The sequence below is a fragment of the Onthophagus taurus genome, chromosome 3 (assembly GCF_036711975.1).
Source record: "Onthophagus taurus isolate NC chromosome 3, IU_Otau_3.0, whole genome shotgun sequence".
NCBI lineage: Eukaryota > Metazoa > Arthropoda > Insecta > Coleoptera > Scarabaeidae > Onthophagus > Onthophagus taurus.
In genome coordinates, this window is record NC_091968.1 from 2154744 (window position 1) to 2182586 (window position 27843).

Here is a 27843-nt window from a genome sequence, read left to right on the forward strand (position 1 = left end):
CGTCTTTCAAGACGGCTAAACCCGAATGATTCTAGTTCTAGGTCTTGTGTTAGTTCTAGTGATACTGCTAGTTCAAAACTAGACTTAACACAAGACCTAGAACTAGAAACATTCGGGTTTAGCCGCACGTCTTTCAAGACGGCTAAACCCGAATGATTCTAGTTCTAGGTCTTGTGTTAGTTCTAGTGATAGTGCTAGTGCAAAACTAGACCTAGAACTAGAAACATTCGGATTTAGCCGTATGTCTTTCAAGACGGCTAAACCCGAATGATTCTGGTTCTAGGTCTTGTGTTAGTTCTAGTGATAGTGCTAGTGCAAAACTAGACCTAACACAAGACCTAGAACTAGAAACATTCGGATCTAGCCGTACGTCTTTCAAGACGGCTAAACCCGAATGATTCTAGTTCTAGGTCTTATGTTAGTTCTAGTGATACTGCTAGTTCAAAACTAGACTTAACACAAGACCTAGAACTAGAAACATTCGGATTTAGCCGTACGTCTTTCAAGACGGCTAAACCCGAATGATTCTAGTTCTAGGTCTTGTGTTAGTTCTAGTGATAGTGCTAGTGCAAAACTAGACCTAGAACTAGAAACATTCGGATTTAGCCGTATGTCTTTCAAGACGGCTAAACCCGAATGATTCTGGTTCTAGGTCTTGTGTTAGTTCTAGTGATAGTGCTAGTGCAAAACTAGACCTAACACAAGACCTAGAACTAGAAACATTCGGATCTAGCCGTACGTCTTTCAAGACGGCTAAACCCGAATGATTCTAGTTCTAGGTCTTGTGTTAGTTCTAGTGATACTGCTAGTTCAAAACTAGACTTAACACAAGACCTAGAACTAGAAACATTCGGATTTAGCCGTACGTCTTTCAAGACGGCTAAACCCGAATGATTTTAGTGCTAGGTCTAGTGTTAGTTCAATGAAAATATACAACATAGATATCTAGTGCTAACTTACACTATCTAACATTGTCACTAGAACTAACATTAGACCTAAAACTAGAAAAACTCAGGTTTAGACATGCGTCTCTTAAGACGGTTAAACCTGAATGGTTCTAGTTCTAGGTCTAGTGTTAGTTCAATGAGGAATATACAATAATTTAATGCTGAATAACAGTTAAAACTAGAACTAACACTAGACCTAGAACTAGAAACATTCGGATTTAGCCACACGACTTTCAAGACGGGTAAATACGAATGATTCTAGTTCTAGGTCTTGTATTAGTTCTAGTGGCTGGTGCAAAACTAGGACTAACACTAGATCTAGAACTAGAATCATTCGGGTTTAGCCGTCTTAAGAGACGTTCGGCTAATCCCGAATGTTTCTAGTTCTAAGCCTAGTGTTAGTCGTAGTTTTGCACCACCCACTAGAACTAACACAAGACCTAGAACTAGAATCATTCGGGTTTAGCCGTCTTTATAGACGTGCGGCTAAACCCGAATGTTTCTAGTTCTAGGTCTAGTGTTAGTTCTAGTTTTACACTGACTGTCATTAGAACTAACACTAGACCTAGAAGTAGAATCATTCGGGTTTAGCCGTCTTGAGAGACGTGCGGCTAAACCCGAATGATTCTAGTTCTAGGTCTTGTGTTAGTTCTAGTGGGTGGTGCAAAACTACGACTAACACTAGACTTAGAACTAGAAACATTCGGGATTAGCCGAACGTCTCTTAAGACGGCTAAACCCGAATGATTCTACTTCTAGCTCTAGTGTTAGTTCTAGTTTTACACTGACTGTCATTAGAAACTAGAAACATTCGTGTTTAGCCGTCTTAAGAGACGTTCGGCTAAACCCGAATGTTTCTAATTCTAGGTCTAGTGTTACTTCAAGTTTTGCACTAGAACTAACACAAGACCTAGAACTAGAATCATTCGGCTTTAGCCGTCTTGAGAGACGTGCGGCTAAACCCGTATGTTTCTAGTTCTAGGTCTAGTGTTAGTACAAGTTTTAGTTCAATAAAAATATAGAACATAGTGATATCTTACGTTAACTAGCGCTACCTACCACTATGACTAGAATTAACATTAGACTTACAACCAGAAACATTTAAACATGTTGCATATTATGTGATACAAAGTAGATACGCTCTGGCTTCTACTAGAAATAAATTTTTGTATATTGCATTTTAAGTGAAATTCACCATATGGTTTATTTAGTTTAATTAATAATTTTTTTCTAGTTAATACTAATTTTATCATCGATTACATCTGAATCTATAAATAATGAAATGGTTTATTTATCCTCGATTATTTTAAAGACAATCGTTAAGCTTAAACGAGAAAATCCAATTTTAGAAAGAAACTCAAAAGAAGCTTTATTAATTTTATCAAATAGAATTGTTTATCATTCTCCGGTTATTTCCGCAAATGGATTTTTTAAGCTAAATAAAACTTTGTTATTTTTATTGCTTAATAATATATGTTCTTATTTAGTTGTTTTAATTCAATATAATAACTCTAAAACTACAAATGTTTTTACATCAACGAATCATTAACAAGCCAAGACAAAGGCTGGATTTGAAAGGAAAGGATTTATTTTCCACTGGAGGTAATAAATTGTTATTTTTATTTATTAATCTTAAATTATTTTATTATATTAATTATTATTTAAGTTTTGTGCAAGAATTCATATCCAAATGATTCTCAACACGGTAGTGGTACAATATTGGTTGTGACAATTCTTATATTAAAACTATAATAACTAACTTATTTAGATTTAAAAAAGATTGTATTATTGTTACCCAATTGACTTACAATAAATAAAAATATATACATCAAATTGTCTTCCACATCCTCTTTTATACAACTTGAAAATCAAATTAGATCCGACTATTATTATTATTTTTTTCAATTATTTCCTCACAAAACTCAATCATCTTCCTCTAATCTAACACAAAAAATAATATTAACAATTATTTCTTACAAACTACAAAACCTCCTCAGATCCCGATCTTTTACTTATCTCCAAAGTCATCGAACTCGATGATTCTTTGGTTACTTGGTAAGTTGATTTTGGAGAAATTGTTGACGATTCGTAATTACTGAAATATTGTGAATTAGCTAACCTGTTGAAAGCTATTTTACTGTGTTCGAATGTGGCAATCATTATCGCGCAAGCCGGGGCGACTTTAATCAATCTTGGAGCTAACCCGGTTACAAGACCTCTATAACCATACTCTCGATATAAATGAGTAATTATTTGCCAAGTTGATTTCGGTTTTAATGAGTCACCTAAAATTAAAAAAAAAAGGATTAAAAACTTTAAATTTTCCGATTTATTTGGAATACCATTAATAACTCGTTCACCTAATTCAATTTGCTGATGAGTTTTCACAACATCAAAAGGGACTGTTAAAGTTGCAGCTATCTATAAATCATTAAATTTACTAAAAAATTTACAAAACTATTATCGGATTCAACAGTTTTTGCCCCTCACTTTGAACGCGAATAACAAAAAAACTACTGACAATGAGGTAATTGTCTCATCTGTGGTAATTTCAAATTTTTTATTATGGAAATTATATTGATAAGACAGTGGATATATAAGTAAATTTCTTTTATCTACAACTATTGAATTGATTTTTGACGAGTAATGACACGCATTACCCATGACTGACAAAGTGTTGAATAATGAAGCCATTATTCCACAGTTCTGACACGGCCTACTAATCAAAAAATAAAATATTAACAGAAATGACAGCTTTCTTATATTGAGGTTATGTCTGAAATGTCTATCAAGTTTATTTTTTTTTCCTTTTTTTCGATTTTTTTCAAAATTAAATAGTTGTAGATAAAGTATAGTATTCAACTTGCGTATAATGGATGTTACACAATCAGATTACAAGACTCGCTCGCTCGTGTTGCAACTTCTTCTTCATGGGTAACAGCCGCCATTATACGCTTGTTGAATAATATACTGTTATCTACGACTGCTTGGATAAGTCATCATTACCACACTCATTTGAGTTACGTAATGAAGTTCATTACCGCACTGGTTTCATTACGTAACGCATTTTTAGCTCAATCAGAACAGACTTAATTTATTGAAACAAGCAACAATACAAAAGAAAAAGTGCTACCTATTTAAAGAGAAACTACTATTTATTATAAACATTACTTGTTATGTTTTTATATTTCGAAACACTTATTCCAGATGAGTAAACATGTTATTGAAACTAACATTAATTCAAAATTGTCAACAATCATTTCAAAATATTTTTATGAATGTCGAAATAGACCTTTTTCAAGAAATTGATTTTTAAGTAATTTTTAGCAGTCGTAGATAAGATGTTGTATATCACATGTGGGCTAGAGCATAATTACAGTACTCGTGTGAGTACACGAGGAGGTCGTAGACCGAGTCTTCTCCACACTCGTACAGTAATTATGTTTCTAGCCCACTTGTAATATAAATAACTATTAATTGCATTCATAATTTTGCAAACGTAATACAAGTAATCCTACCGACATGCCTAAACATTGTACGAAAGAAGTCAAAGAAGTAATTACTAATATACAATTTAAACAATTTTTAAACAATACATTTTACTTTTTAAATAACCTCGTACAATTACAGTTGTTTGAGTAGGTTCTGGATGAATTCCAATACGTATATTTTGTGCCGGTTTTACAATACTACTTAATAATCTACTACCAAAACCAAATAATTCGTTAAAGCGAGGTTCTCCCGCTGTACTATTGCTACGGCCAGCATACGAAGTATCTTCTACACTGCAAGTGTTGGTGTTATCATCGACGACACTGCCACCATAGATTCTTCTGAAGAATCTTCATTTGACGAAAAATTGTCATCAGAATTTTCATTATCATCAATATTAATAATGATAGGTTCAATTACCTCACCTACAATGTGTGCTTTTTCTCTGTCTAAATGCATAAATTTAAAAAAACCTTTAATTTTAAATGTGTTATTTTTCTTTGTTGAATATAAAATAATGGACAACTAATAAATCATTTATAAGTCCGAGCCTGAATGCACTTCGTAATTCGAGCAAGTTATCATTGTTTTTGAGTGTTTTTTTACATATGAATTGCCTACATTTACAGCATTTTTGTGTACTATTTGTATTTGTATACAATTTACACCTCCCTTTTCTAGATTGAGTTGGCTGTGTTTCGGACATCCCGCAATCAGCGCCCATATAGGACAGTTGCAAAAACGATCGATATTCTTTGGCAGCGTAATTATTTGAGCTCTCATAATAAGTTGCTCGTTCATTAAAGCAATTGTTAAATTACTTAAGAAAATTCTTCATCGACACTGATCTCCCGCAGAATGTTTTGTGAAATACAACATTTGTGAGTTTATTCGATAGGCAGCGTACATCTTATCAACTGTATCTACTGCTCCTTTTGTTTGATTATAACTTAAAATTATTTCGGGTTTATGTGATTCTTCGTCAACTTCCGGTAAGTCGTGGTTAAACTTCAAGGTTGCTGGTATCAAAAGATTTTGCATCGCACATGGCAAAAATTTTTATACCGTATTTAGCAGGTTTGCTTGGTATATATTGCACAAAACTACATCTACCTCTAAACGAGTGCAACATTTCGTCAATGGTTACATATTTGCTGACGTTATAGCTCTTTTTACAATTATTGGAAAAGGAATCAAGGATTGATTTGATTGCAGCCAACTTATCCGTTTTCTTCCTTTCATTCCTTGTTGATTTATCATCAAACCGAAGACTTGTCAACAGAAATAAATGTCCGTGCCATCACTATTCCACAGATCCATGACGTTTACACGCGATCCTTTCTTCGTAATAATCAAGAAAAAAATTTAAAATAAAGGTAATATTTCGCAAACTGTTGTATTTTGATAGTCTCGTTCCCTGGATGGATCGTTCGAATCTCTTTGTTTATAACACTGTTTTTAACAACGAGATCTATTACTTTTTCTATATGATAAGCTATTAGTGTAATTACACCATAAAGAGAAGTAACTCCACGCTTTTTCCAAGAATTATCACCGCTAACGGTTAAAACAGATCTCTTATTTTCTTCATTTAATTTTATTTTATTTTGTACAGCGCTTATGCAACAAAAATCAAAAACCTTTTTGGTAGACTCATATATATGCTGCACTATGCCTTCGTATGATTTTTTGCTCCCAAATCTATTATGCCATAAAAAATGTTTATTACTTCTCGAGCTACTCCCAGTAGTATCATAGCGAAAATAACAATTCGATTTATCTCAAAACTACTGTAAATAAATAGTGCCGCACATGCATCTTACAGATATTTTAAATCCAAGTCCTCTCTCTCCTGATTGTCCGAATGATAATTTTTGCTTACATCTTCTACAAACAGCTATGTCAGAAATAACAGAAAACACGGTCCCAATTCTATAATCCGGTAGCTTCTCTTCTTCTCCTCCTGGTCCTTATGCCTGATTTCATTTCTATTGCTGTGATCTTTCCTTCTTGTTTATCTTGGAGTGTCCATGATTCACTGGCATATGTTAATATTGGGACTGCCACCGCGTTATACACTTTCAATTTTATCTTTTTATCTATCTCCTTCTTCCCAAAAATTCCTCTATTTAAAGTATGATATACGTTGTTTGTTTTTCTTATTCTTGCATTTATGTCTAAATCTATCCTTCCATCTTGTGATATTATACTGACCAAGTACTCATATGATGATAGTTCTTCTATCTTTTGTTCCTTAATAAATATTTTTTTCGGGTTATTTCTTATTCCCTTTTTATTTATTATCACGATTTTACATTTATTTACGTTCAATTCTAGGCCCATCTTTTCAATTTCTTCTGTCCATATTTCAACTAATTTTTTTGCCTTTTTATGATTCTCTACTATTAGTACTATGTCGTCAGCATATAGTAAATTATTTATTTTTACTGGTTCCAAACGTTCATAACCTATTGCTGTATGATATTTATTTGTTCTTGTTCTTGTATTTTTTATCACTATATTATAAATCACAAGGGGCTTAGGCTATCGCCTTGTTTTATTCCCTTGTTAATTTCAAAAGTTTTTGATGTTTCCCCCTTCATTTGTACTATGCCCTTGACTTTCTTGTACAAGTTTTCAATTATTTTTGTTACTTTTTGTGGTACCATTAGTTGTTCTAGACATTTCCATATAATACTATGGTTAACCGTGTCAAAAGCTGCTTTTAGGTCTAAGAATATTAGGTATAGCTTATTGCCAGTCTCTATTTTCCTTTCAAGGAAAAGTTTGTTTGTTTGCTTGCTCTGTATGCTGATTGTTCATCTTCTAGTTTATTTTCCACTACTCTTCTTAACCTTTTTTCTATTATCTTTGTGTATAATTTGTAATTTCTACATGATAGGCATATGGCTCTGTAATTTTCACAGTTCGAGTAGCTTCCTTTTTTATGTATTGGTAAGATGATATTATCTTACCATGCGGTTTTATATATACTTAGAAGCCACACCTTCCCTTTTATTCCCAAATATTTTATCATCTCCGGGTCGATCTTGTCTTTGCCGCAAGCTTTGTCTGTTTTCATCTTCATCATTGCCTCTCCTAATTTTTCTATTGTTCTCTCTTTAGTTGCTATGTCTGTAGTGTCTTCTCTTATCTCATCTTTTCTTCCCCCCTCGATTGTTTGTGTCTGTTTTCCATCCTTAAACTTTTTTGCATAAAAATCCGCCCCTATGTCCAGAGTTTCCCTTGTAGTTGTCTTTATCTCGTTGTTCTTATCTTTGACGGCTTTTATTTGTTTTCTTTGATCTCCCTTCAATTTTCTTATTATTCTTAGAACATAGATATTACCATATGCTTAGCTACATCTCTCTTCGTTCTATAGTTTGCTCTATCCTCTTCCGAATTCGTTCTTATGTATCTTCTATGACTCTTCATTCCACCAGTGTGTTCTCTTTGTCTAATAATTATATTTTCTCATTCGTCACACCTCCAGGCTCCTAGCTTTATTTCGCATTATCTAAAAAACTGTCCACATTTCTTCTACTGTTAAATTCTGTTTGTTAAATCGTCGTTTTTTTTTTTTTTGGTGTTTTAGTCTTTCTTTCTCCTGCCTTAGTTTATGGATGTTTATTTTCGTGTTTTCATCCCTTCTCTTTCGATTAGATAGTTGATTCTCATTTCTGCTTCTGCTTCCGTCTTTACCTCCTCGAATCTGTTTTGGAGATTCCAGGTGTATATGATGTAATCAATAATACGTGGCGTACTGAAGTCTGAAGGGATTCCGGTAGTTCCGTCTCAGAATGTAACAGACGCTCAAGACGCATTCCGCGCCCTGGAATATTTTTCGTATAATTATTTTGTATCTGTTTGTAATATTTATTTATTTCATTTTACCTTCGCGCGTATTTTTTTCAATATCTTACAATATATTACATGGTATATGCGTGAATGGTAAAGGCAAAATGAAATAAACAAATACTACAGAAAAATACAAAATAATTATACATATATTATATAATATATAATTATTCTATGACGCGTCTTGAGTGGTCTACCGGAATCCCTTCAGACTAGACTTCAGTACGCCACGTCGAAGCCAGTCTGGAACACACACACCAGCACCATCTTTTCCAACTGAACGGAACCCCTCTCTCCCCGCATGGCTTATTTCCGTTTCTTTTTAATTTATAGCTCGCGTAAATTGTTCTAAAAAAATTAAAGAGACAAAACTTTGAAAAACCCATAACAGGATTCGACAAACAGAATTATTTACCACATTTTGGTTAAAACCGCGTTAAAATCCAACCAGCCGTTTTCGACTATACCGCATCTTACTAAACCGCGATTTTCCGCGAAACTATATGGAATATCGAAAAAATTAAATATGCACATCATTAAGAACACATCAGGGTACAACTTGTTCAAATTTGATTTTTTTTTGTCGGATAGTTTTTGACAAAAAAAATCGCAAAGTGGACAAAGTTGCCAGCACCGTCAAAAATAGGCTACTTTTTTCATTTAACTCGCGATTTTAGGAAAACCGCGGACTCGGAAATTTTCAAATTCACATATGTTACGTAGAAATGTTCAGTGAATAGAACAAAGCTAACCGCGATTTTTTTCATCGGACGGTTCTCGATATATCGATCTTTAAACTGACGAGAATTGACTTTTCAAGTTATACCGAGATTTATTTAACTGGAGTTTATCTAGCGACTGAAGAACCGGCCCTTAGTGTTCCTTTCTTCCGCCACAAACGTATATTTATAATCCGGTAGCAAAAACTATAATTAAGAACGACGTCACACACCGACACTTTCAATTTTTTTGCTGAAGCACTTGCTCCGGAACTATTCGGTACCTCGTCCTTTTCAGGGTTTTGTACGTTATATTGATTGCCACCGTATCGCCGACGACATGGACGGCTTGAACGATAATTGGGTTCACTTTCACTCACTTTTCACAACAACGATGTAAATCGACTTCACTGTATCAAAATCACCATTGCTTCTCAATTGAAAGGTAAAGCGCGCATAGCTCTCGTATACATACGTATGGAGCGCGTTACTGAGCAACTTTTTTCGACATCAAACAAGTTTTATTACCTTAAATAAACGAATATTATGATATACAGATACGTTTAAAGATGCCTCTCTGCCACATAAAACTAAAGAGGCCCTTTGGAAACTTTGTCCGCTCCTCACACCCGCTCCATTATAAAATCGTATTGAGTACTTCATGTACAATGAGGGTTAGGGTTCTATTCAATTTCATAAGGCAATTAGAGTGATGTTAGCCTCAATCTCATGCAATAACGCGATATCACTATTTCACATAGTGTAGTTTTTTTTTTAATGGGTTAGAAAAATAAAAAAATAAAAATACTGGCATGTTTAGTACACTTTAGGCAATATGTGGTCGAAATTTAGAGCTTCTTCGCCGATTGTACGAAATCGCGTACATTTTGTCATTCTACCTGTGACTATTACTATATGAGTGGGAGAAAAAATTTGAAATTATCACACATTATAAAGAATTAAATTTCGCGTCCAACGAAGGTGGTCTCGATTTTTTCTACCAAGTAGTTTTTTTGTTATTCGCGTTCAAAGCGAGGGGGAAAAAACTTTTGAATTCGATAATAATTAGAAAATTTACAGAACCAGAAATTGCACCGGCCATAAAGCTATAACCAAATGAAGGAACACCAGGTCCAAAGGACTTTATCGCTTCATAACTCGTCCAATACATAGCCGAAAACGGCACATCCCTTAATAAAGTAGCAAAGACACCTTTCCAAAGCCCCCAAATTCCGTCTTGTTTTATTAAAACTTTGAGAGCCTCGCCAATTTCAAAATAAGAGAGTCTAGTTGATTGCATTTTTGTTCGAATTAATTCCAATGGGCTAACTAACGATGCTGATATGATACGGGCCGTTCCCCCTGCCACTAAAGGAATCCACATTGGTTGTTCTTTCGATAAGTTTTGATTTCGATTCAAATTGTGACGATCTTTCAAATTTAACCTTAACTGTTCGTAAGTTACAAAATAAATTACAGTCGCGGGAATTGCCAATACTAAAGTCGGACTTAAACCGCTCCACAACGATGAAAGGCCTTCCGATTTTGTAATTTTAACAAAAGCATCCTAAAAATTTGCAAAAAATTCTTAATATAATAAATTTTTTAATAATTTTTTATGTAACCATCGTTCCATTAAACTGCCCCGGTCTATTAAACCATAAATTCTTTTGAGGTTCGCACCCACAAATGTGATCCATTAACCCGTTACAATATAAAAAACATCTTGACATCGCCTTTTTTTGCGCTTGCATGCGTATTTTTACGACGTCCAATGGGGTAACTACGAATTAAAGAAAAATTTAATATCGTTTTTAGTATATTTTAAAAAATTAAATACCAAAAAATGAGGTTATGACGGCGCCGGTGCAGGATGCGGCCACCTGCTGGGCGGGCGTTGTTCGAAATCGAGGATCATCGATGTCCCGTGTTTTCTCCACGTTATCATTCATCTTAAACTTAGTTCGGTCGGTTAAAAGCTTATTTTGTGTCGGTTAAAGGTCCCGAAATGTAGCATGTTTCTTCAGAAACGTCAAAACAACACGCGATGGTGACATTGCGCGTGCGCTCATTGTTCCGCCGTAATTTAGCAAGAAAATAAATTTACGATTACATCGCACAATTTTAAAGATAAAAATTAAACGGGAACTGATTTATATGAAATTTTGTTGTTTTTTTTTGGATTTTGTAAGAGTTGTGGTTAGAGTTTTGATGACATTTGGACTGTCAAAATTTTGTTTTTCTTTTTCGTTGATAGATGGCGGCGTATGAAAGATTTAATTCAAAATTTTTTATAGTTTTAAAAATTATTTTTTGTTTAATTCCTTTAAAGATAATAATAATTTGATAATAACTTTGATATTTCCCACATGTAGGTTTTTTATTTGTATTCATCTTTTAATTTCTGTTTTAAAATTTCTTATTTTACACTAGCAGCTAGTGTAAAATAAGTGACTAGGCAAAGGACTAGGCCCATCTTTTGTTGACTAGTTATTTTAAATGACAATATTTAATTGATTACAAACAAATATTAATTCTACATAGATTGTTGTACATTTTTAATGAACTAAAAGTAGAACTAATACAAAAAAAATCAAATAATACGTGTTAAGAATTAAAATAGGAACAACTTTTATTAATACAATTTTTTGAAATTATCACTTTTTAATTTCCCTGTGAACAGTACAGAAATGGAATTCAATGTTATCTTTCTAATTATTGTTTGTGTAAAACAAAATTTCAAATAAAACGTGTTAAGAATTAAAATAGGAACAAGTTTTATTAACACAATTTTTTGAAATTATCAATTTTAAATTTCTCTCTGAACAGTACAGAGTGATTCAAAAATTTGACATTCAATTTGATGTCCAAATAGGCTAACTCGGAAACCATAAGAGTTAGAATAAAAGTAGCTTAAATGTCATGATCTCGATTTTCGAGAAACTGCTAATGCCGAAAACCACAAACCGCTATCGTCTTTTGTTTTTCCCCTAGAGGCCAAAATTGAAAATATCGTAAAACCAACAAGTGCAATTATCTTGGTTATTATTATAGGTGGAGTATTATAACTAAAACATTATATGGACACTTTTTTACAGAGAATTTCATGACGTGAAATTTAGGATTTCATGAAAAAAATTTTTTGGTTTTAGATTTTGAGATATCAAGACAATTTTCGTTTTTTTTAAATGGAAACAACTACTGATTATTTGCTTATTAAATTCGTTATTTTTTTCTGATTACAAAACCATAGGGTTTAACAGGTCTATTGTTTTAGAATATAGCTAAAAATAAACTTTTTTTTAATGTCAAAGAAATTAAATTTACAGTTTCCTGTAAATTATAACTAAAAATTAAAAAAAACTGATTTCTGATATTTGAAACAAATACATTTGTTGAACTATTTAATTTATATTTGTTTTACACAAAAGTTGTTATTATTTCACATTTGTTATTAATATTTAATATTATTATTAAATATATATAATAAAATATTAATATATATTATTAAATGACTTAATAAATTATTGATAGATGGCGCTCATATATCTTTGTTTTAAGGTTTGACAACTTGTCACTGCATCTCACCACTTATTTACAAAAATATTGCCGTCTTGTTGCCTTTGGTGTTGCAAAAATAGCAGTAAGAAGGTCTTTCGACTCTTAAGAGTACCACGAGAAAGAAGAATGGAGTTTTGGCGTAATGTTATCAACATAACTACAGAGTTTTAAATTTCCCGCTTGACTTTCGAGCCAAAATGGCGGCAACCCGCGGTACTTTGTAAATCTAGGGATTTTATTTTTTTTTAATTCAAATAAACATAGTATTATAGTGAGTTTAGACATGCATGGTTTTAGTGGCGCCAATAAAAACTGGCGCGCCATTAAAATTAAATTGCATGTGTAAACATCAACTGTCATGCAAGTTGAAATCATGCATGCATGGATCGGAAAAGTCTGCACCCTTCTGAAATCACTGGCGCCAGTGATGAGTTTAAAAACATGTAACCATGACAACATAGATGAGTACCTACAAAAACACATAATTTTTTAATGTCAAATTTAGGTTATGTTTCATTGCATTCAAATTAAATCCCAATTACGTTAACACATTCAACGATAACGTTTAATTATCTACATTAAACCTAGAATATATCTATTTTCGTTTCGGTTGAGGTCCTAATTTGTGTATATAGTTGTAGTTTATATAGTTTATTATGGCTAGAAAAGTGGTCGGCAGAACTGGCGTGTTATTTATTTTTATTTCGCATATGTAGTGTAAACCTTTACTGGCGTGCAAATTGAACTGGTGCCACTAAATCCATACATGTCTAAACCCACCTTAAGTTGCAAGTTTTATTTTATTTTAATTGTTTCTATGGTTACATATTGTAAATTGAACTTGAAAAATTTTTAATTTAGGAAAAGTATAATTTTTTGCACAAAAATGAGAATAATTAGTTAATTTCTATAGTTAGAATTTCCACTATTTTTAAGCCAGTATTTAGGTGCTTTGGAGCCAATCGCCAAATAGTGGAGTTGAAACTTTCATTGGCATTTTAAGTGTGGCCCCCCAAACATCTTATTAATAAATTTTCTCGGGATAAATCTTCATAAATTGAATATATGATATGTGTTTCTGAACATCTGGATGCAATGGCGTTGGATGCTTCATCAAGGAATCCGACCCATTTGATTACCTTTTTGCCACTCGCACCAGCTCTCGGATCCTGACGGACAATATTGGTGATTTGGATGTTCATCTGTAGACCATATGTGGTAATAAGTACCCATTATCGCTTTTTTCATGTCCTCTGCACTGTTGATATTTCTACGGATAGCAAGACCGTAGTATGTCGTAAATTTTTTGATTAGAGCATCTGTCAATTTTCCTTTTCCGCCAAGTTTGTATGTATATTTATGTTTCGTAGTCGAGAGTTCGTCCTCTTTTCAACATGTCCAATACATTCATTTTTAATTACTGGAAAATCGTCGCCATATGGATTTTGTTCTAAAATTGATTTGAACGTTTTGGAATCTCCGTCCCCTATACAGTCGCCGTACTTTACACCAAACTTTTTTCGGATCTCAAAAACATCTCTACAATTGCATCGACTTCCATTTTACCGGCAGACCCTTCGTGAGTGACCAATAAATATATTTATATTTATACATAAATATATATCTTCTCTATTTTCTTTATTTTTATAAAATGTACAGGCTTGACAGTAACTGCTTTTTACAGCTACATCGATAACTTTACCGGAATAGTACCCAATAAGCGATGTTACGCCGTATAATGATTTGAATCTGCGCTTTTCCAAGAACTATCACCAGACACTTTTAAATTCAAGATTGGCCTTTCTTGCCCTTCGTTTTCTTTCTTTTCTTCTTTAACAACTGTTCCGCTGAAATACACGAACACCAATTTGGTGGCTGAGTGCTGATGTTTAACAATAAAATAAAAATTGCAAAATAAATTTATTCTTTAAATAATTTGAAATTAAAACTTCATAGAATCAAGAGGTTAAACAAGATGTTGCTATAAAAATAATCGATTTTTTTGATAACGTAAATCACGCGTGAGTCACGTGGTTCATATGTATGATATTTACGAAGAACGCGCACCGGGAAAATACGCTGTTTTAACGGAAGTACTTAGAACTTCGCTTTAAAATTTTGTTATCACATTCTTAAGATATTCAGGCAACTTTTTATGGAAAAAAAAAATGTTTGAGTTTTTTGACGGTTCTAAATGAATTTCCCCCCTTAAGACTGTTTTTCAGATTCACGAAAAAACGAAAAATAAAGAAAATATAGGCGAAAAAGTAATTTTTTTGTTTTTTGGCCATATTTTAAAAACTAAGGTTAAGTTGTGGTTCTGTTACGTTTGTTTTGGGGAACTACACCATTATATTAGTATTGATACTGGGTATAATTTTTTTTAATATTTTTTTTTATTATTCAGCAAATCTAAGTGTTCATATAAAAAAAATATTTTACAAGTATGATTATTTGCAACGCAATATAAGTAGCTCAAAATGTTATCATTAGAAAATACAAACAAAAAATAAAAAAAAAAGTTTTAAAGCTGGGATTTTCACAGAAGTGCATATTTTTTCTTATCCTTTTTTTCTACACCGATATAAATTATTAAATAGAAAAAATAACATTTTTTTAATATTACAGTTTAATCAGGGGGAAAGAAAATTGATTCAATTTGTGCAGCAACCACGTTTTCACTTTTACTTATTATTAGTTTTATAGAAGCAGCACATTTTGAACATTTTCCTATCAATAAAAGAAAAAAATAGTCGAACTAAAAGGTTTTTCTGTGAATTGCTCTTTGACCTTGCTCGTCATATTCGCGTTTCGTTACCCACATCTTCTTAAAAGTATCTAAAGCTGCCAAAATTGATCCACCTATCCATGTGGAGTACAATCGTTCTTGTGGTGCTGAAATCTTTAAACAACAATTAAACATTTCTTTATAAGAATTTTTTTTATTAAAATTTCTTACCTTTATTTGTACATCTTTAGGAGCAAGCTTTTTAAATTCTGATAACAACCTTTCACCAAAACCCTTTTTTAAAAATAATTATAAATAATAAAATAAATTTATCTAAATAAAGTACTCACTTTAAATAAAGTAGATCCCCCAGATAAAACAATATTCCTAAATAATACTTTACGTAGATCCAAATCAGATTTTTGAATGGAATACATCAGCACTTCATGTAACCCTTCACTTTCTTCTCCAATTAAAAACGGTCTAAATAACACTTCAGGAGCTCTATATCTAGCGGGGCCTATTTTAATTGAACTACCATCTGGAAGAACATAATTTACATGCTCTGTTTCAACTGATTCTTCTTTAATTGGGTTGTTAGCCAAATAACAAATTTTTTCTTTTATTGTTCTTACAGTTTCAAATTCAGCTGTTGTCTTAAAATTAAGTCCTTCTTTACGAAGCAAAGTCCTTCAATTAAAATTATTAAATTAATTTAATATCACTAAAATAACTTATAACCTTACTTTAAGTATCTACTAACATCTCGACCAGCGACATCAATTCTCATAATACTATGTGGCATAGCAAAACCTTCATAAATAGGTACAGCATGTGTTACACCATCTCCAGAATCTAAAACTACACCTGTAGTTCGACCTGTTGAGTATCTAAACATGTTTATTATTAATTTATTTATTTTTAAAGGAAAAAAGTCTACATACAAACTTAAAACAGCTTGCATAGAAATAAAAAGAGCAGGCACGTTGAAAGATTCAAACAAAATCTCAGCTGATTTCTCTCGATTTGGTCTAGGGTTTAATGGAGCCTCTGTTAATAATACAGGGTGCTCCTCAGAAAATGTACTCAATTGCTCTTTGCTGTAAACATAACTCCAAATTTTTTCCATATCATTCCAATCGGTCACAATTCCATGTTCCATAGGGTATTTAATAGTGAGTAAACCACGGTGTTCTTCCGCTGTGGGGCCAATAAAAGTGTCCCCTTCTAAACCCCCCGCCATAACGCGAACATGTTTTGGAATTCCGATACTGAAAAATGAAAAAATACTATTAAATCTTATGAATGTACGAAAGTGATAAATTCGTACTAATTAGGAAATCTGCATTTTGGGATTTGATCACCGGCGAATCCAGCTTTAATCACTCCAGAACCCTACACAAACATAATTTTTTTTTTAATGTCTTACATACTAATTATATAACGCTTACGTTATCTATGACCACGGGTTGATTGAGAATCACGTCGTACGCTTCCATTTCAACCCCGTTTTATAGGATTACACACCTAAATGTATGACAAATTACTAAACTTAAGCACGGAATTGCAGGTTAACTTTTTTGACAGATAAACGTCACTTTTAGTTGGGAGTTTTCTTTAGAAATGGTTTATAACTATACTAAATAATAATTTTCTTTTCTTTAAATTAATATTGTAATTTATTTCGTCACTAGTTAATAAAAAGTAAAATTTTTTGATTTCTTTTAGAATAATTTCAATTAATTCTTGTAATAATAGATGGCGACACTGGAGATATAATTAGCGTGACGAAAGCAAAAAGTAAAATTATTGTCTCTGATTATTCTGTAGCAACCAGTAAATAATAAATCAAACTACATATAACAGTTATTGTGTGTTATTACTAAATAACTGAAGACGCCCTGAACCCAAAACTTTCTAGTTCTACGTTTAATGTCAGTCTAGTTTTGCACTATCACTTGAACTAACACTAGACCAGCTAGATCTAGAACTAGAAACATTCGGGTTTAGCCACACGTCTCTCAAGACGGCTAAACACAAATGTTTCTAGTTCTACGTCTAGTGTTAGTTCTAGTATTGTACAGGGTGTCCAAATTTCGATGGGTTTGCAGGGTATCTCAGTTATTATGAAAGATAGAAAGTTGCGGCTTTCGCGAACCTGAGCTACTTTTTTGTAAAAGTTACAATGACGCAAACCAAATTTTCATAGCCCTCTTCGTTTTTGATATACAGAGAGTGTTTGAAATTTCACCTCCTGTATCTCGGCTATCCGGAAACTTAGTAAAAAAGTAAAAACGGTTTGTAATAGATTTTTTCACGTGGAATCCAATGGTGCACGTAGAATTTTTCTAGTCATCACGGTTTTTGAGTTATAAACACAACTCAAATACCGAATACTCAACTTCTAAAATACTTAACTCTTTATAACTCAAAAACCGTGATGACTAGAAAAATTCTACGTGCACCATCGGATTCTACGTGAAAAAATTTATTACAACCGGTTTTTACGTTTCCGGATAGCCGAGATATAGGAGGTGTCTGAAAATCGTAAATTTTGAAACACTCCCTGTATATCAAAAACAAAGAGGGCTATGAAAATTTTGTTTGCGCCATTGTAGGTTTCACAAAAAAGTAGCTCAGGTTCGCGAAAGCCGCAACTTTCTATCTTTCATAATAACTGAGATACCCTGCAAACCCATCAAAATTTGGACATCCTGTACACTGTCACTAGAACTAACACTTAACCTAGAAGTAGAATCATTCGGGTTTAGCCGCCTTGAGAGACGTACGGCTAAACCGGAATGTTTCTAGTTCTAGGTCTAGTGTTAGTTCTACTTTTAGTTCAATTAAAATATACAACAACCTAGCGACAAATAATTAAAACTACAACTAACACCTAGACCTAGAACTAGAAAGTTTCGGGTTCACCCGTGCGTCTTCAGATTCACGCGTCTTTCACTTCCATTTTTGTGCTGTTCACAGGTAATTAAAAATTGATAATTTAAAAAAATAGTATTAATAAAAGTTGCTACTATTTTAACTTTTAACATATTTTATTTGAAAATTTTATTGATACAAACAATACTTGGAAAGATAACATTGAATTCCATTTCTGTACAGGTTGGTTCAAATTCGATGTCCGAATAGGCTATCTCGGAAACTATAAGAGTTAGAAAAAAAGTAGCTTACATGTCATGATCTCGTTTTTCGAGAAACTACTAATGCCAAAAACCTCAAAGCGCCGCACTATGGGGCAGGCAATCCTATTTCTAGGAAAAAAAATTTTTCTCTAAAAAAAGATTTCTTTACTTACTTTTATAGAGAATCTGTGAACAACCCATACAATGTCCTTTTACAAATTCCTGAGGTTAAAATAGGTCGATTTAACAAAACATATCCCAGTAATTCGAAATCCAACCCATTGCTAGTTATAACTCTTTGAATATAATTCTTTTCAAAGAGAGAATTGTAAGAGAAACGGCTTGAATTACGATGTTCAAAATTTGCGAATATATTTCTATTCCAAATAAATCTTACCTTTTTTTTAACTCTTATACGGGTGTTTTTTACATAACTAGGCTTTTTTTCTCTTACAATTATTTAATATGGCTATTAATTGTTTTTTTTTCATCGCATTCTTAAAAAGATTGATCTATATACAAATTTTCTTGACCTACTTTTGCTAAAATGTCGTATTTAGTTCCATCTTGCCATAAATTTAGATAATATGAAATACCTACTACACAAATCCCATAATACAAGAACACAGAATCTTAGAAAAGTAGACTTTGAAAATAGTTGCTGAAATTAAACTAAATCGATCTATTTTAACATCACAAATCTCTGATAGGACATTGTACAGTTCGTTCGTAGATACCTGTATTTAAACACACATTAATTATACCATGAACTATTCTTTGGCAATTTGTAATGGCAATTATAGCGTGAAGTTTTCTTTTGTAATGTCAATTATAGCGTGAAGGAATGTTCGGTAAGGTTAGTTTTGTTTACAAACATTAATTATACCATGAAGTATTCTTTGGCAATTAGTAATGGCAATTATAGCGTGAAGTTTTCTTTTGTAATGTCAATTATAGCGTGAAGGAATGTGAGGTAAGGTTAGTTTTGTTTACAAACATTAATTATACCATGAAGTTTTCTTTGGCAATTAGTAATGGCAATTATAGCGTGAAGTTATCTTTTGTAATGTCAATTATAGCGTGAAGGAATGTTAGGTAAGGTTAGTTTTGTTTACAAACATTAATTATACCTTGAAGTTTTCTTTGGCAATTATACTCTGTTTTTAAACCAGGAGGAGTATTTTAAATTTGTCACCAGATTGACCTTGCACGTGATTGGTTGAATGCGAGGAAGGTTCACACACAGGCAATTTTGAATTTGAAGGTTAGGTTATTGACAATTCGACAGTTTCGTGTCATTATTGTAAATTTTGTGTTCTTAAACCTTTCTTTATTATATTTTGAAATAAATACACTCATAACTTCAATGTTAATTTGTATGTTTAGTGTTGACGATAACAAACGAAAATAAATACAATAATAAGTAAATAAATAAATAATAATAATTATTAATTTAAATTTACCGCCAAAATATCTAGTGATATTTTCTGGTGATTTTTCCTAGTGTAAATCTGACTTTCGCGTTTACTCCTCCTGGTTTAAAAACAGAGTATAGCAATATATAACAATATAATATATGTTATTTTTGTATTTAAATTTTGTTTTAATATAAATATAAATTCCCAACATAACGTGTTTTGTGTTATTATTTCTCAATACATAAAAAATGTTGTAGAAATAAATTGAATTTTTATTTCTAAAGCCAACTAAAAATGCCAAATATTTTAAAATGGCACTTTTTGGTGGTTTTTGAAATAAAGAATTCAATTTAGGAAAATAGAGAAGTGAAAGTAAAGTATATAGAAATCAAATTTCCCGCGTGTGTGCCATACGAATCTGGAGGGGGTAGTGTTGCTCTTATTTTAACACAGAGTACGTACTTCTCTATACTACTGTTCTGTGGAGTATAGTTAGTACTATTTGTATTTCTTGCCGTTATAGGGTGGGGGAACATGCTGACGAATCGGACCGTTTTCTCGACCAAGCGAATATCGTGACCACGTACTCCAGTAAATTATATGTATCTCGATGGTTTATTATAAAGGTGGGTTTAGACATGCATGGATTTAGTGGCGCCAGTTCAATTTGCACGCCAGTAAAGGTTTACACTACATATGCGAAATAAAAATAAATAACACGCCAGTTCTGCCGACCACTTTTCTAGCCATAATAAACTATATAAACTACAACTATATACACAAATTAGGACCTCAACCGAAACGAAAATAGATATATTCTAGGTTTAATGTAGATAATTAAACGTTATCGTTGAATGTGTTAACGTAATTGGGATTTAATTTGAATGCAATGAAACATAACCTAAATTTGACATTAAAAAATTATGTTTTTGTAGGTACTCATCTATGTTGTCATGGTTACATGTTTTTAAACTCATCACTGGCGCCAGTGATTTCAGAAGGGTGCAGACTTTTCCGATCCATGCATGCATGATTTCAACTTGCATGACAGTTGATGTTTACACATGCAATTTAACTTTAATGGCGCGCCAATTTTTATTGGCGCCACTAAATCCATGCATGTCTAAACTCACTATTATGTTAGTGAAAAATATACGGACAACTCAAATTAAAATATGGCTAATTGAATAATAGTTACCCACGAAGATGAAGTTGCAACACGAGCGAGCAAAGCGAGCGAGTGTTGTAATCTGAGTGGGTAACATCCATTATACGCAAGTTGAATACTATACTTTATCTACAACTATTTAATTTTGAAAAAAAAATCAAAAAAAAGGAAAAAAAATAAACTGGATAGACATTTCAGACATAACCTCAATATAAGAAAGCTGTCATTTCTGTTATATTTTATTTTTTGATTAGTAGGCCGTGTCAGAACTGTGGAATAATGGCTTCATTATTCAACACTTTGTCAGTCATGTGTAATGCGTATCATTACCCATCAAAAATCAATTGTATAACGAATAGATAATTCAATAGTTGTAGATAAAATATTTTAAATGCAAATTTATGTAATAACACACTATGTTATTCCTCCCAATTCGGCACACATTTGAAGACGACTTCTAAATTCTTTATAAGAAGTACGAATTTCCGCCAGTGGTAGAGATTCCATCGCTTTAATTATTCTTAGTTTTAATAGTTCTGCATCATCTTGTTATAAATAAAAATAAAAATCCATAACTGTAAGATCAGGACTACAAATAGTCCTGATATTCCATATTTTACAAATAGTCCATATTTTCAAAATACCTGACAGTTTTATCACATCATTCTTACGAAAAGTAGTTACATGTATTATTTAAATTAAACGTTGTGAAAACTCTGACAGAAGAAGAACTTTCGTTGGTTACTGTTGAAGACTGGTTGAAGTGTTGTCAAAATGTTAAAGTTGGAAATAATTATTTAGAAAATGAGGTTCGAATTGATGTGGCAACAGAAAGTTTAATTATTACAGCTTCTAATAGTGAAACTTCTAGTGAGGACGAGTTTAAAAATTTATCAGATTAGCAGCTGTGGGTCGGTTAATCCAATAAAAGTTTCTTTGTTCCATTTTTTTATCACCTGGTTTATTTAAAAAGAAAATTGACTTACATTACACTTAGAACTAGAATCATTCGGGTTTAGCCGCACGTCTCTCAAGACGGCTAAACCCGAATGATTCTAGTTCTAGGTCTTGTGTTAGTTCTAGTGCAAAACTGGAACTAACACCAGACCGAAAACTAGAAACATTCTGGTTTAGCCACACGTCTCTCAAGACGGCTAAACCCGAATTATTCTAGTCTAGGTCTTGTTTTAGTTCTATTTTTAATTCAATAAAAATATACAATAATCTAGCGCTGAATTATAATTAAAACTAGAACTAACACTAGACCTAAAAATAGAAAGTTTCTAGTTTTAAACTAGCACTATCATTAGAACTAGTTAGTTACACAACAATCTACACACAAATTTAATGGTGACATCTACACAATAATAGTGAAATAAATCGCGATTTTGATTTTTTTTTTATATTTCAATAAATATTTAATGAAGAAATTAATTTGAGTTAATAAGCATTAAGAAAACACTTACTTCCAGCACTGTCATTAGAACTAACACTAAACTTAGAACTAGAAAGATTTGGACTTAGCCATCTTTAGAGACGTATGGCTAAACCCAAATGTTTCTAGTGTTAGTTCTAATGCTAGTGTTTTTGCTAATAATAGTTTGCTAATTGCGTGACCCATGCGTGACGTCACGAACGTGCCGTCTAATTGTGTACTTGCGAATAACTTTTTCAGAATGAATCAAAAGATAAGAATTTGGGATAAATTTAAAAATGAAATTACATTAAAATCAAATATTTATTTTTATACACAAGTCTCGAATATAAATTACACTATATTAGGCATAAATTATTAATTTTATACTTTTTTTCATCATATTGAGATTTTATTTTTTATCTTAATTTATAATTTCTTAAGAAATAGTACATATTATATTAAATCTATACGTATTCAACATGTGGAAATGACAAAATTACAACAGATCGTTACGGTTACATTCATTTTATAATACAGCTCGACGAAATAAATACTTGCGGTAAAAAGTCAATTTAAAAAGAAAATCGATGGGGAAGGGGTAATAGACACATACAGGATGACAAAATCATTCTTTTTCATAGTATCTCGTTCCTATTATCTTTTTCTCTTTCAAATTCCATTTTGGTTATTTCACCCTGTATAAATCCATGATTAATTCATAATAAATCCATAATGGTGATGACTTATTACATCTTATTTACTTACGTATAAACATCATCATTCAGTTTAAGTGTTTTACACATTCATTATTTAGTTTTATAATACCCTACACACTACCAAAATATTTATTGGTTTCCTTTTTTATTTTTGAGGGGGGCGGGGAAGTTTTTAGGGGTTTAAGTTGGTTTGGCCTTTATCGCCACTACTCACATTAAAATAAAATACTAAAAAGGTAGCTATTGAAGTCAGTTCTTGCCACGTGTCGCCTTCTTTATTTATTTAATTTTTTTTTCGAATTACTAGGTATCATTTATTTACACATATAAAAAAGTTTTATTTTTCTTTTTAAAGTTAACTAAAAGTTCGCATCGCTTTTTCTTTTCGTGGTTGTTTTCTTTTTAATTTAATATCACGTTATGCATTTTTACGAGTACAAATGATTAAATAAACATACATAATGGATAATTATATAATTAGAATTACTCATAAAATAATTATATATGCTTATTTTCTTATTTATACCCTGTTTATGTTGGGTAAATAGATACCGAGCCATTTTTTTTTCTTTCTTAATTCAAATAACGTTTTTATTTATAATACTGACAAAAAGCTTAACCAAATCTACCACCATTGCATCGCTCTCATATGATTTTCCACTTTTCTTTTCATCCACAATCCGAATACATAAAAGAACGTAGCCAATGTAATAAAGTACAAAAAAGCTTTTAAAGTACAATAACTCGTCTTTTTCTTTTCAATTTCTACCATATTTTCAATATCGTTTCGTAAATAATTTTTCTCGTTCTTCAAAAAATCATCCGTGGACGAAGATTGCGAAAGCATTTGAGGGTTAATTCCGTGGGCTGGGGTTGGGCGACGACTTGGTACGTAAAAAGTTAATCGATACGCGTTCGTATTGATACCACCACCATCTTCATCTCTACTTCCTTCCGTTCGTTCATTATCGAGTAACGGTGACGATTGGGGTGGTAACTTTTGTTGACCGTCTGTTAATGTGTTGTGAATAGTGGCGTCTGTCAGTCAGTAACATTTTTTGGTACAAGCGCATTTACGCACGACATCGATGTCTTTTGTGTAACGGGTTCCATCGTTACATATTAAACGAACCTAAATAAAAAAAGAAAATATATACTTATACCATGAATTTCACTTAAAATGCAATATACAAAAATATATTTCCATAAAAATCAGGGCGTACCTACTCAATTTGTTTCACATAAAATGCAACATGTCTGAATGTTTCTGGTTGTAGGTCTAATGTTAGTTCTAGCGATAGTGGCATGTAGCGCTAGTTAACATAAGATATTCACTATGTTCTATATTTTTATTGAACTAACACTAGACCTAGAACTACAAAGTATCGGGTTTAGAAGCGCGTTTGGAGATGTGTCGCGAATGTCTAGTGTTAAGTTCTAGTATTGTACTAGCACTATCACTAGAACTAACACAAGATCTAGAACTAGAGTCATTCGGGTTTAGCCGTCTTGAGAGGCGTGCGGCTAAACCCGAATGATTCTAGTACTAGGACTTGTGTTAGTTCTAGAATTACACTTGCACTGTCACTAGAACCATCATTAGACTTAGAAATAGAAATATTTGGGTTAAGCAGTACATCTCTTAAGACGGCTAAACCCGAATGATTCTAGTTCTAGATCTAGTGTTAGTTCTAGTTTTACACTAGCACTGTTACTATACAGAACTAACACTATACCTAGAACTAGATCCATTTGGGTTTAGCTGCACGTCTCTAAAGATGGCAAAATCCGAATGATTCTAGTTCTAGATCTATATACAGGGTGGTTCATTTAACGTGAGACAAGCGATTATCTCGAAAACGGTTCATTTCACATAAAAATGAACCAAATGAAAGTTGTTCTGTGCGAAGGGGGAAACCATACGACGATAACATTTTTTGACCTTGACCTTATTTTCAAGGTCATATGAAGGTTACGACCAATTTTTTAAATGGCACCTTATGTTTTTGATTGTAAAATCTGAATCTATGGATAAAAGTAAAATAATTAAAAAAAAAAGAATTACAGTATGGTTTTGCCAGTACGATGGCGAAACATCTTTTGTAGACAAAATCTAAATAATTTTTTTATTCAAATAGTTTTAAATATTGTTTATTTATAAAGAAATGATTAAACTATACTATTAATCAACAGCAAGTATAAAATTTATAATAAATGTTCAAATATTTCCCCAACCACTTTAATACATTTATTAACCTTTTTACTAAAACTTTTTTTACATCTTAAAAGGTTTTCTTGGCTACTATTTCTGCATGCATTTCTTATCCGCTCTTTCATATTTTAAATAAAGATAGATAATAAAGTAAGTATCATTAATTTTCATATTTTGTTGCTTTACATATTACATTAAATTTGTAACCGCTTGGTGTCAAAAGTTTTGTAAGTTTACATACGACTATAACTGTACTATCCGGTGCACTTCAAACTTTAATCTATAAGGAATTATACTTCTCACTTGAAACTTTGCCAGCTGCCGTTATTCTCTTTTTTCTTGAGATTTATTCTTTTATAACAACATTGGGGCAAGTGAGACACTACTGACTCGCTTACCCCCATCACCTAAATCAAGTCTGTTATTTTAGATTATTACTTTGGTACCGTTAATTCGTATACATAATTGCAAATAATATGGTTCACAATTAAGTACGAAAAACAAACAGAGGAACAACATATTCAAACGACGCCATGGATCGTGCACTAGAGATCGTTAAAAGTGGCGAAATGTCAATAACTAACCTTATTAATATTTCAAGATGATGGATATTCAAGTCATAAGTCATTAGAATGTATAACACTGGCTAAAGAGTGTGGGGTGTTATATCGACGTTACCACTCCATACATCAAATAGATTCCAGGCGCTTGACGTTAGAGTTTTTGTACTTACTAATTATCCTGGTTGTACTCACAAAAAAAGATTAAGAGTTGTTAAATCAGGTGATCTGGCAGGCCAGGAAATTAGACCTCCCCTTCCAATCCATGGCGCAGCATAATCCCGATCTAAAGCTTCACATGCAATATGTGAAAAATTCTAGACACCCATCATTTTGCAGTCACATATTTTGTGTTTCTTCTCTGCTCAAATCTACAAGTAACGTTGGTAAGACGTCATCCCTATTCAGCATACCATCAATAAAGTATAGATCGATCAATTTATTGTAGCGAACCGTAGGGTCAATTAAAGTTATTGTTCGATTTTGTTTTAATTTTCAATTTCGTAAAGGTTCTCTGTATGATTTCTTCGCTACTTTAGTTTAGTGCAATCATTTCTACTGTTCGAATTGTCGGCCAATGGAAACGATTGTTTAGATTAAGAGCATTCGGAAAGAAAGGGTTAAAAAATCTCAGACGGGAAAAAGAGCGACCAGTTCCACGGGGAGTTCCACTGGAAGACCAGTGGATTTCGAGGAGTTCCGTCGAGTCTAGTGCTAGTGGAGCTCATTCGGGGTAGAGTTCTAGTCCGGTCGAGAATTCAGTGGAAATTAAGTCTGGGCTAGCTAAGAGAAGCTGGTCCGGTTCCAGTAAAGTTCGAGTTAAGTTCGGGTTGGGCTCGAGTTGGAGTTCCAGTTCCTTCAGTTAAGAATCGAGATTAAGATCATTGATCCGTATCACAATGACAAATTAAATCTGTGTAAGTAATATTTTGTGGATCAATACTAACTGCTTTTGGTTCTGTTGATTAGTATGTCTTTCGTCTTTCGTATATTTGTTTGATAAATTTCATTCAATAATTTTTATTTGATAGATTTTATTCAATAGTTTTTGTTTAATACATTATCTTTAACAATATTTGCTTGATAGATTTTGTTCAATAGTTTTGGTTTGGTAAGTTTTGCTGATGTAATAAAAGCTATTTCCTCAATTTTTTCTAGAGCTGCCGGTGCTGATAATATCAGTATGAGTATGTTGAATATGTGTCTTCCATTTATATTACCCTACTTGACACATTTACTCAATGTTTGCATTGAAACTTCGGATGTGCCTGACTGTTGGAAGTTGTCAGTTGTGGTTCCTACCCCAAAAAAACGTGACCCATCTGAGCCTAAAGATCTGCGACCGATTAGCATATTGCCAATTTTATCTAAAGTTCTGGAAAGAATTATGTTTAATCAGTTGCATCAATTTGTTCAACTTAATAATATTTTACCGAAGCATCAATCTGGTTTTCGTAGAAACCATAGCTGCGGTACTGCTCTTCTCAAGGTAACTAATGATATTTTACAGGCTCGAGATAAAGGATTATGTACGTTGGTAGTCTTGTTAGATTTTAGTAGAGCTTTTGATAGTGTTTGTCATGACTTGCTTGTGGAATTGTTAAAGTATATTGGCTTCAGTGAATCCGCTTTAAACTTAATTGAAAATTATTTAAGTAATAGGCATCAGTCGGTTAGAATCGGTGATGCTTTGTCTGAATTTCGCTGTTTGAGCAAGTACCATAACATTACATTACATTACACCATTACATTTATTTAATAAACTTTATAGTAAAGATCAAAATTTGAATTTTCTTTTACCTTGACCAAATTTGCGTGACAAATTTCTATTTGTCGCATACGCATTGCACACACGCACGTTTATGTAAGAGCCGCTCCTTACATTATCACTAATTATGCCACACCAA

At 32.5% G+C, this 27843-nt stretch overlaps 3 protein-coding genes across 5 annotated transcripts in view; all 3 read right to left on the bottom strand.

Annotated features, from left to right (window-relative positions):
- Window positions 1-2783: 2783 nt before the first annotated feature.
- On the bottom strand, window positions 2784-11244 carry LOC111420068 (solute carrier family 25 protein Shawn-like). Of its 2 annotated transcripts, XM_071195582.1 has the most exons (6): window positions 10857-11244; window positions 10642-10799; window positions 10095-10583; window positions 3290-3368; window positions 3067-3232; window positions 2784-2888 (listed from the first exon to the last, which is right to left on the bottom strand). In XM_071195582.1, the coding sequence occupies exons 1-6, from the start codon at window positions 10966-10968 to the stop codon at window positions 2870-2872; spliced, it is 1023 nt and encodes a 340-aa protein (XP_071051683.1). In that variant the 5' UTR covers window positions 10969-11244; the 3' UTR covers window positions 2784-2869. The 2 variants fall into 2 exon arrangements, with proteins under 2 accessions (XP_071051683.1, XP_022908740.2); XM_023052972.2 differs by having other exon boundaries at window positions 2831-3232.
- A 3907-nt stretch (window positions 11245-15151) lies between these two features.
- On the bottom strand, window positions 15152-16907 carry LOC111420071 (Actin-related protein 1). 2 transcript variants are annotated; one of them, XM_023052974.2, is made up of 7 exons: window positions 16757-16907; window positions 16636-16700; window positions 16250-16576; window positions 16052-16195; window positions 15656-15995; window positions 15537-15599; window positions 15152-15479 (listed from the first exon to the last, which is right to left on the bottom strand). In XM_023052974.2, exons 1-7 carry the CDS (start codon window positions 16802-16804, stop codon window positions 15336-15338), a joined length of 1131 nt encoding a protein of 376 aa, XP_022908742.1. In that variant the 5' UTR covers window positions 16805-16907; the 3' UTR covers window positions 15152-15335. The 2 variants fall into 2 exon arrangements, with proteins under 2 accessions (XP_022908742.1, XP_071050970.1); XM_071194869.1 differs by having other exon boundaries at window positions 15245-15599.
- A 5843-nt stretch (window positions 16908-22750) lies between these two features.
- LOC111420077 (slit guidance ligand) overlaps window positions 22751-27843 on the bottom strand; it is a 170278-nt gene continuing 165185 nt past the window's right edge. The window contains exon 25 of the mRNA XM_071195339.1: window positions 22751-24296. Within this exon, the coding sequence (XP_071051440.1) occupies window positions 24210-24296 (87 nt within the window). The 3' untranslated portion in view covers window positions 22751-24209. The remainder of the gene's footprint in view (window positions 24297-27843) is intronic.

Coding starts and splice junctions, on each gene's coding strand:
- LOC111420071 (XM_071194869.1), bottom strand. CDS start 16,804: ATGGAAGCGTACGACGTGATTCTCAATCAACCCGTGGTCATAGATAAC. Junction 16,577..16,635: donor AAATGCAGATTTCCTAATTA/GTACGAATTTAT, acceptor TTCATTTTTCAG/TATCGGAATTCCAAAACATG. Junction 15,600..15,655: donor GGGGATCTACTTTATTTAAA/GTGAGTACTTTA, acceptor TTTTTAAAAAAG/GGTTTTGGTGAAAGGTTGTT.
- LOC111420068 (XM_023052972.2), bottom strand. CDS start 10,968: ATGAATGATAACGTGGAGAAAACACGGGACATCGATGATCCTCGATTT. Junction 10,800..10,856: donor CGTCATAACCTCATTTTTTG/GTATTTAATTTT, acceptor TTTAATTCGTAG/TTACCCCATTGGACGTCGTA. Junction 3,369..10,094: donor CCGGTGCAATTTCTGGTTCT/GTAAATTTTCTA, acceptor AATGATTTATAG/ATAGCTGCAACTTTAACAGT.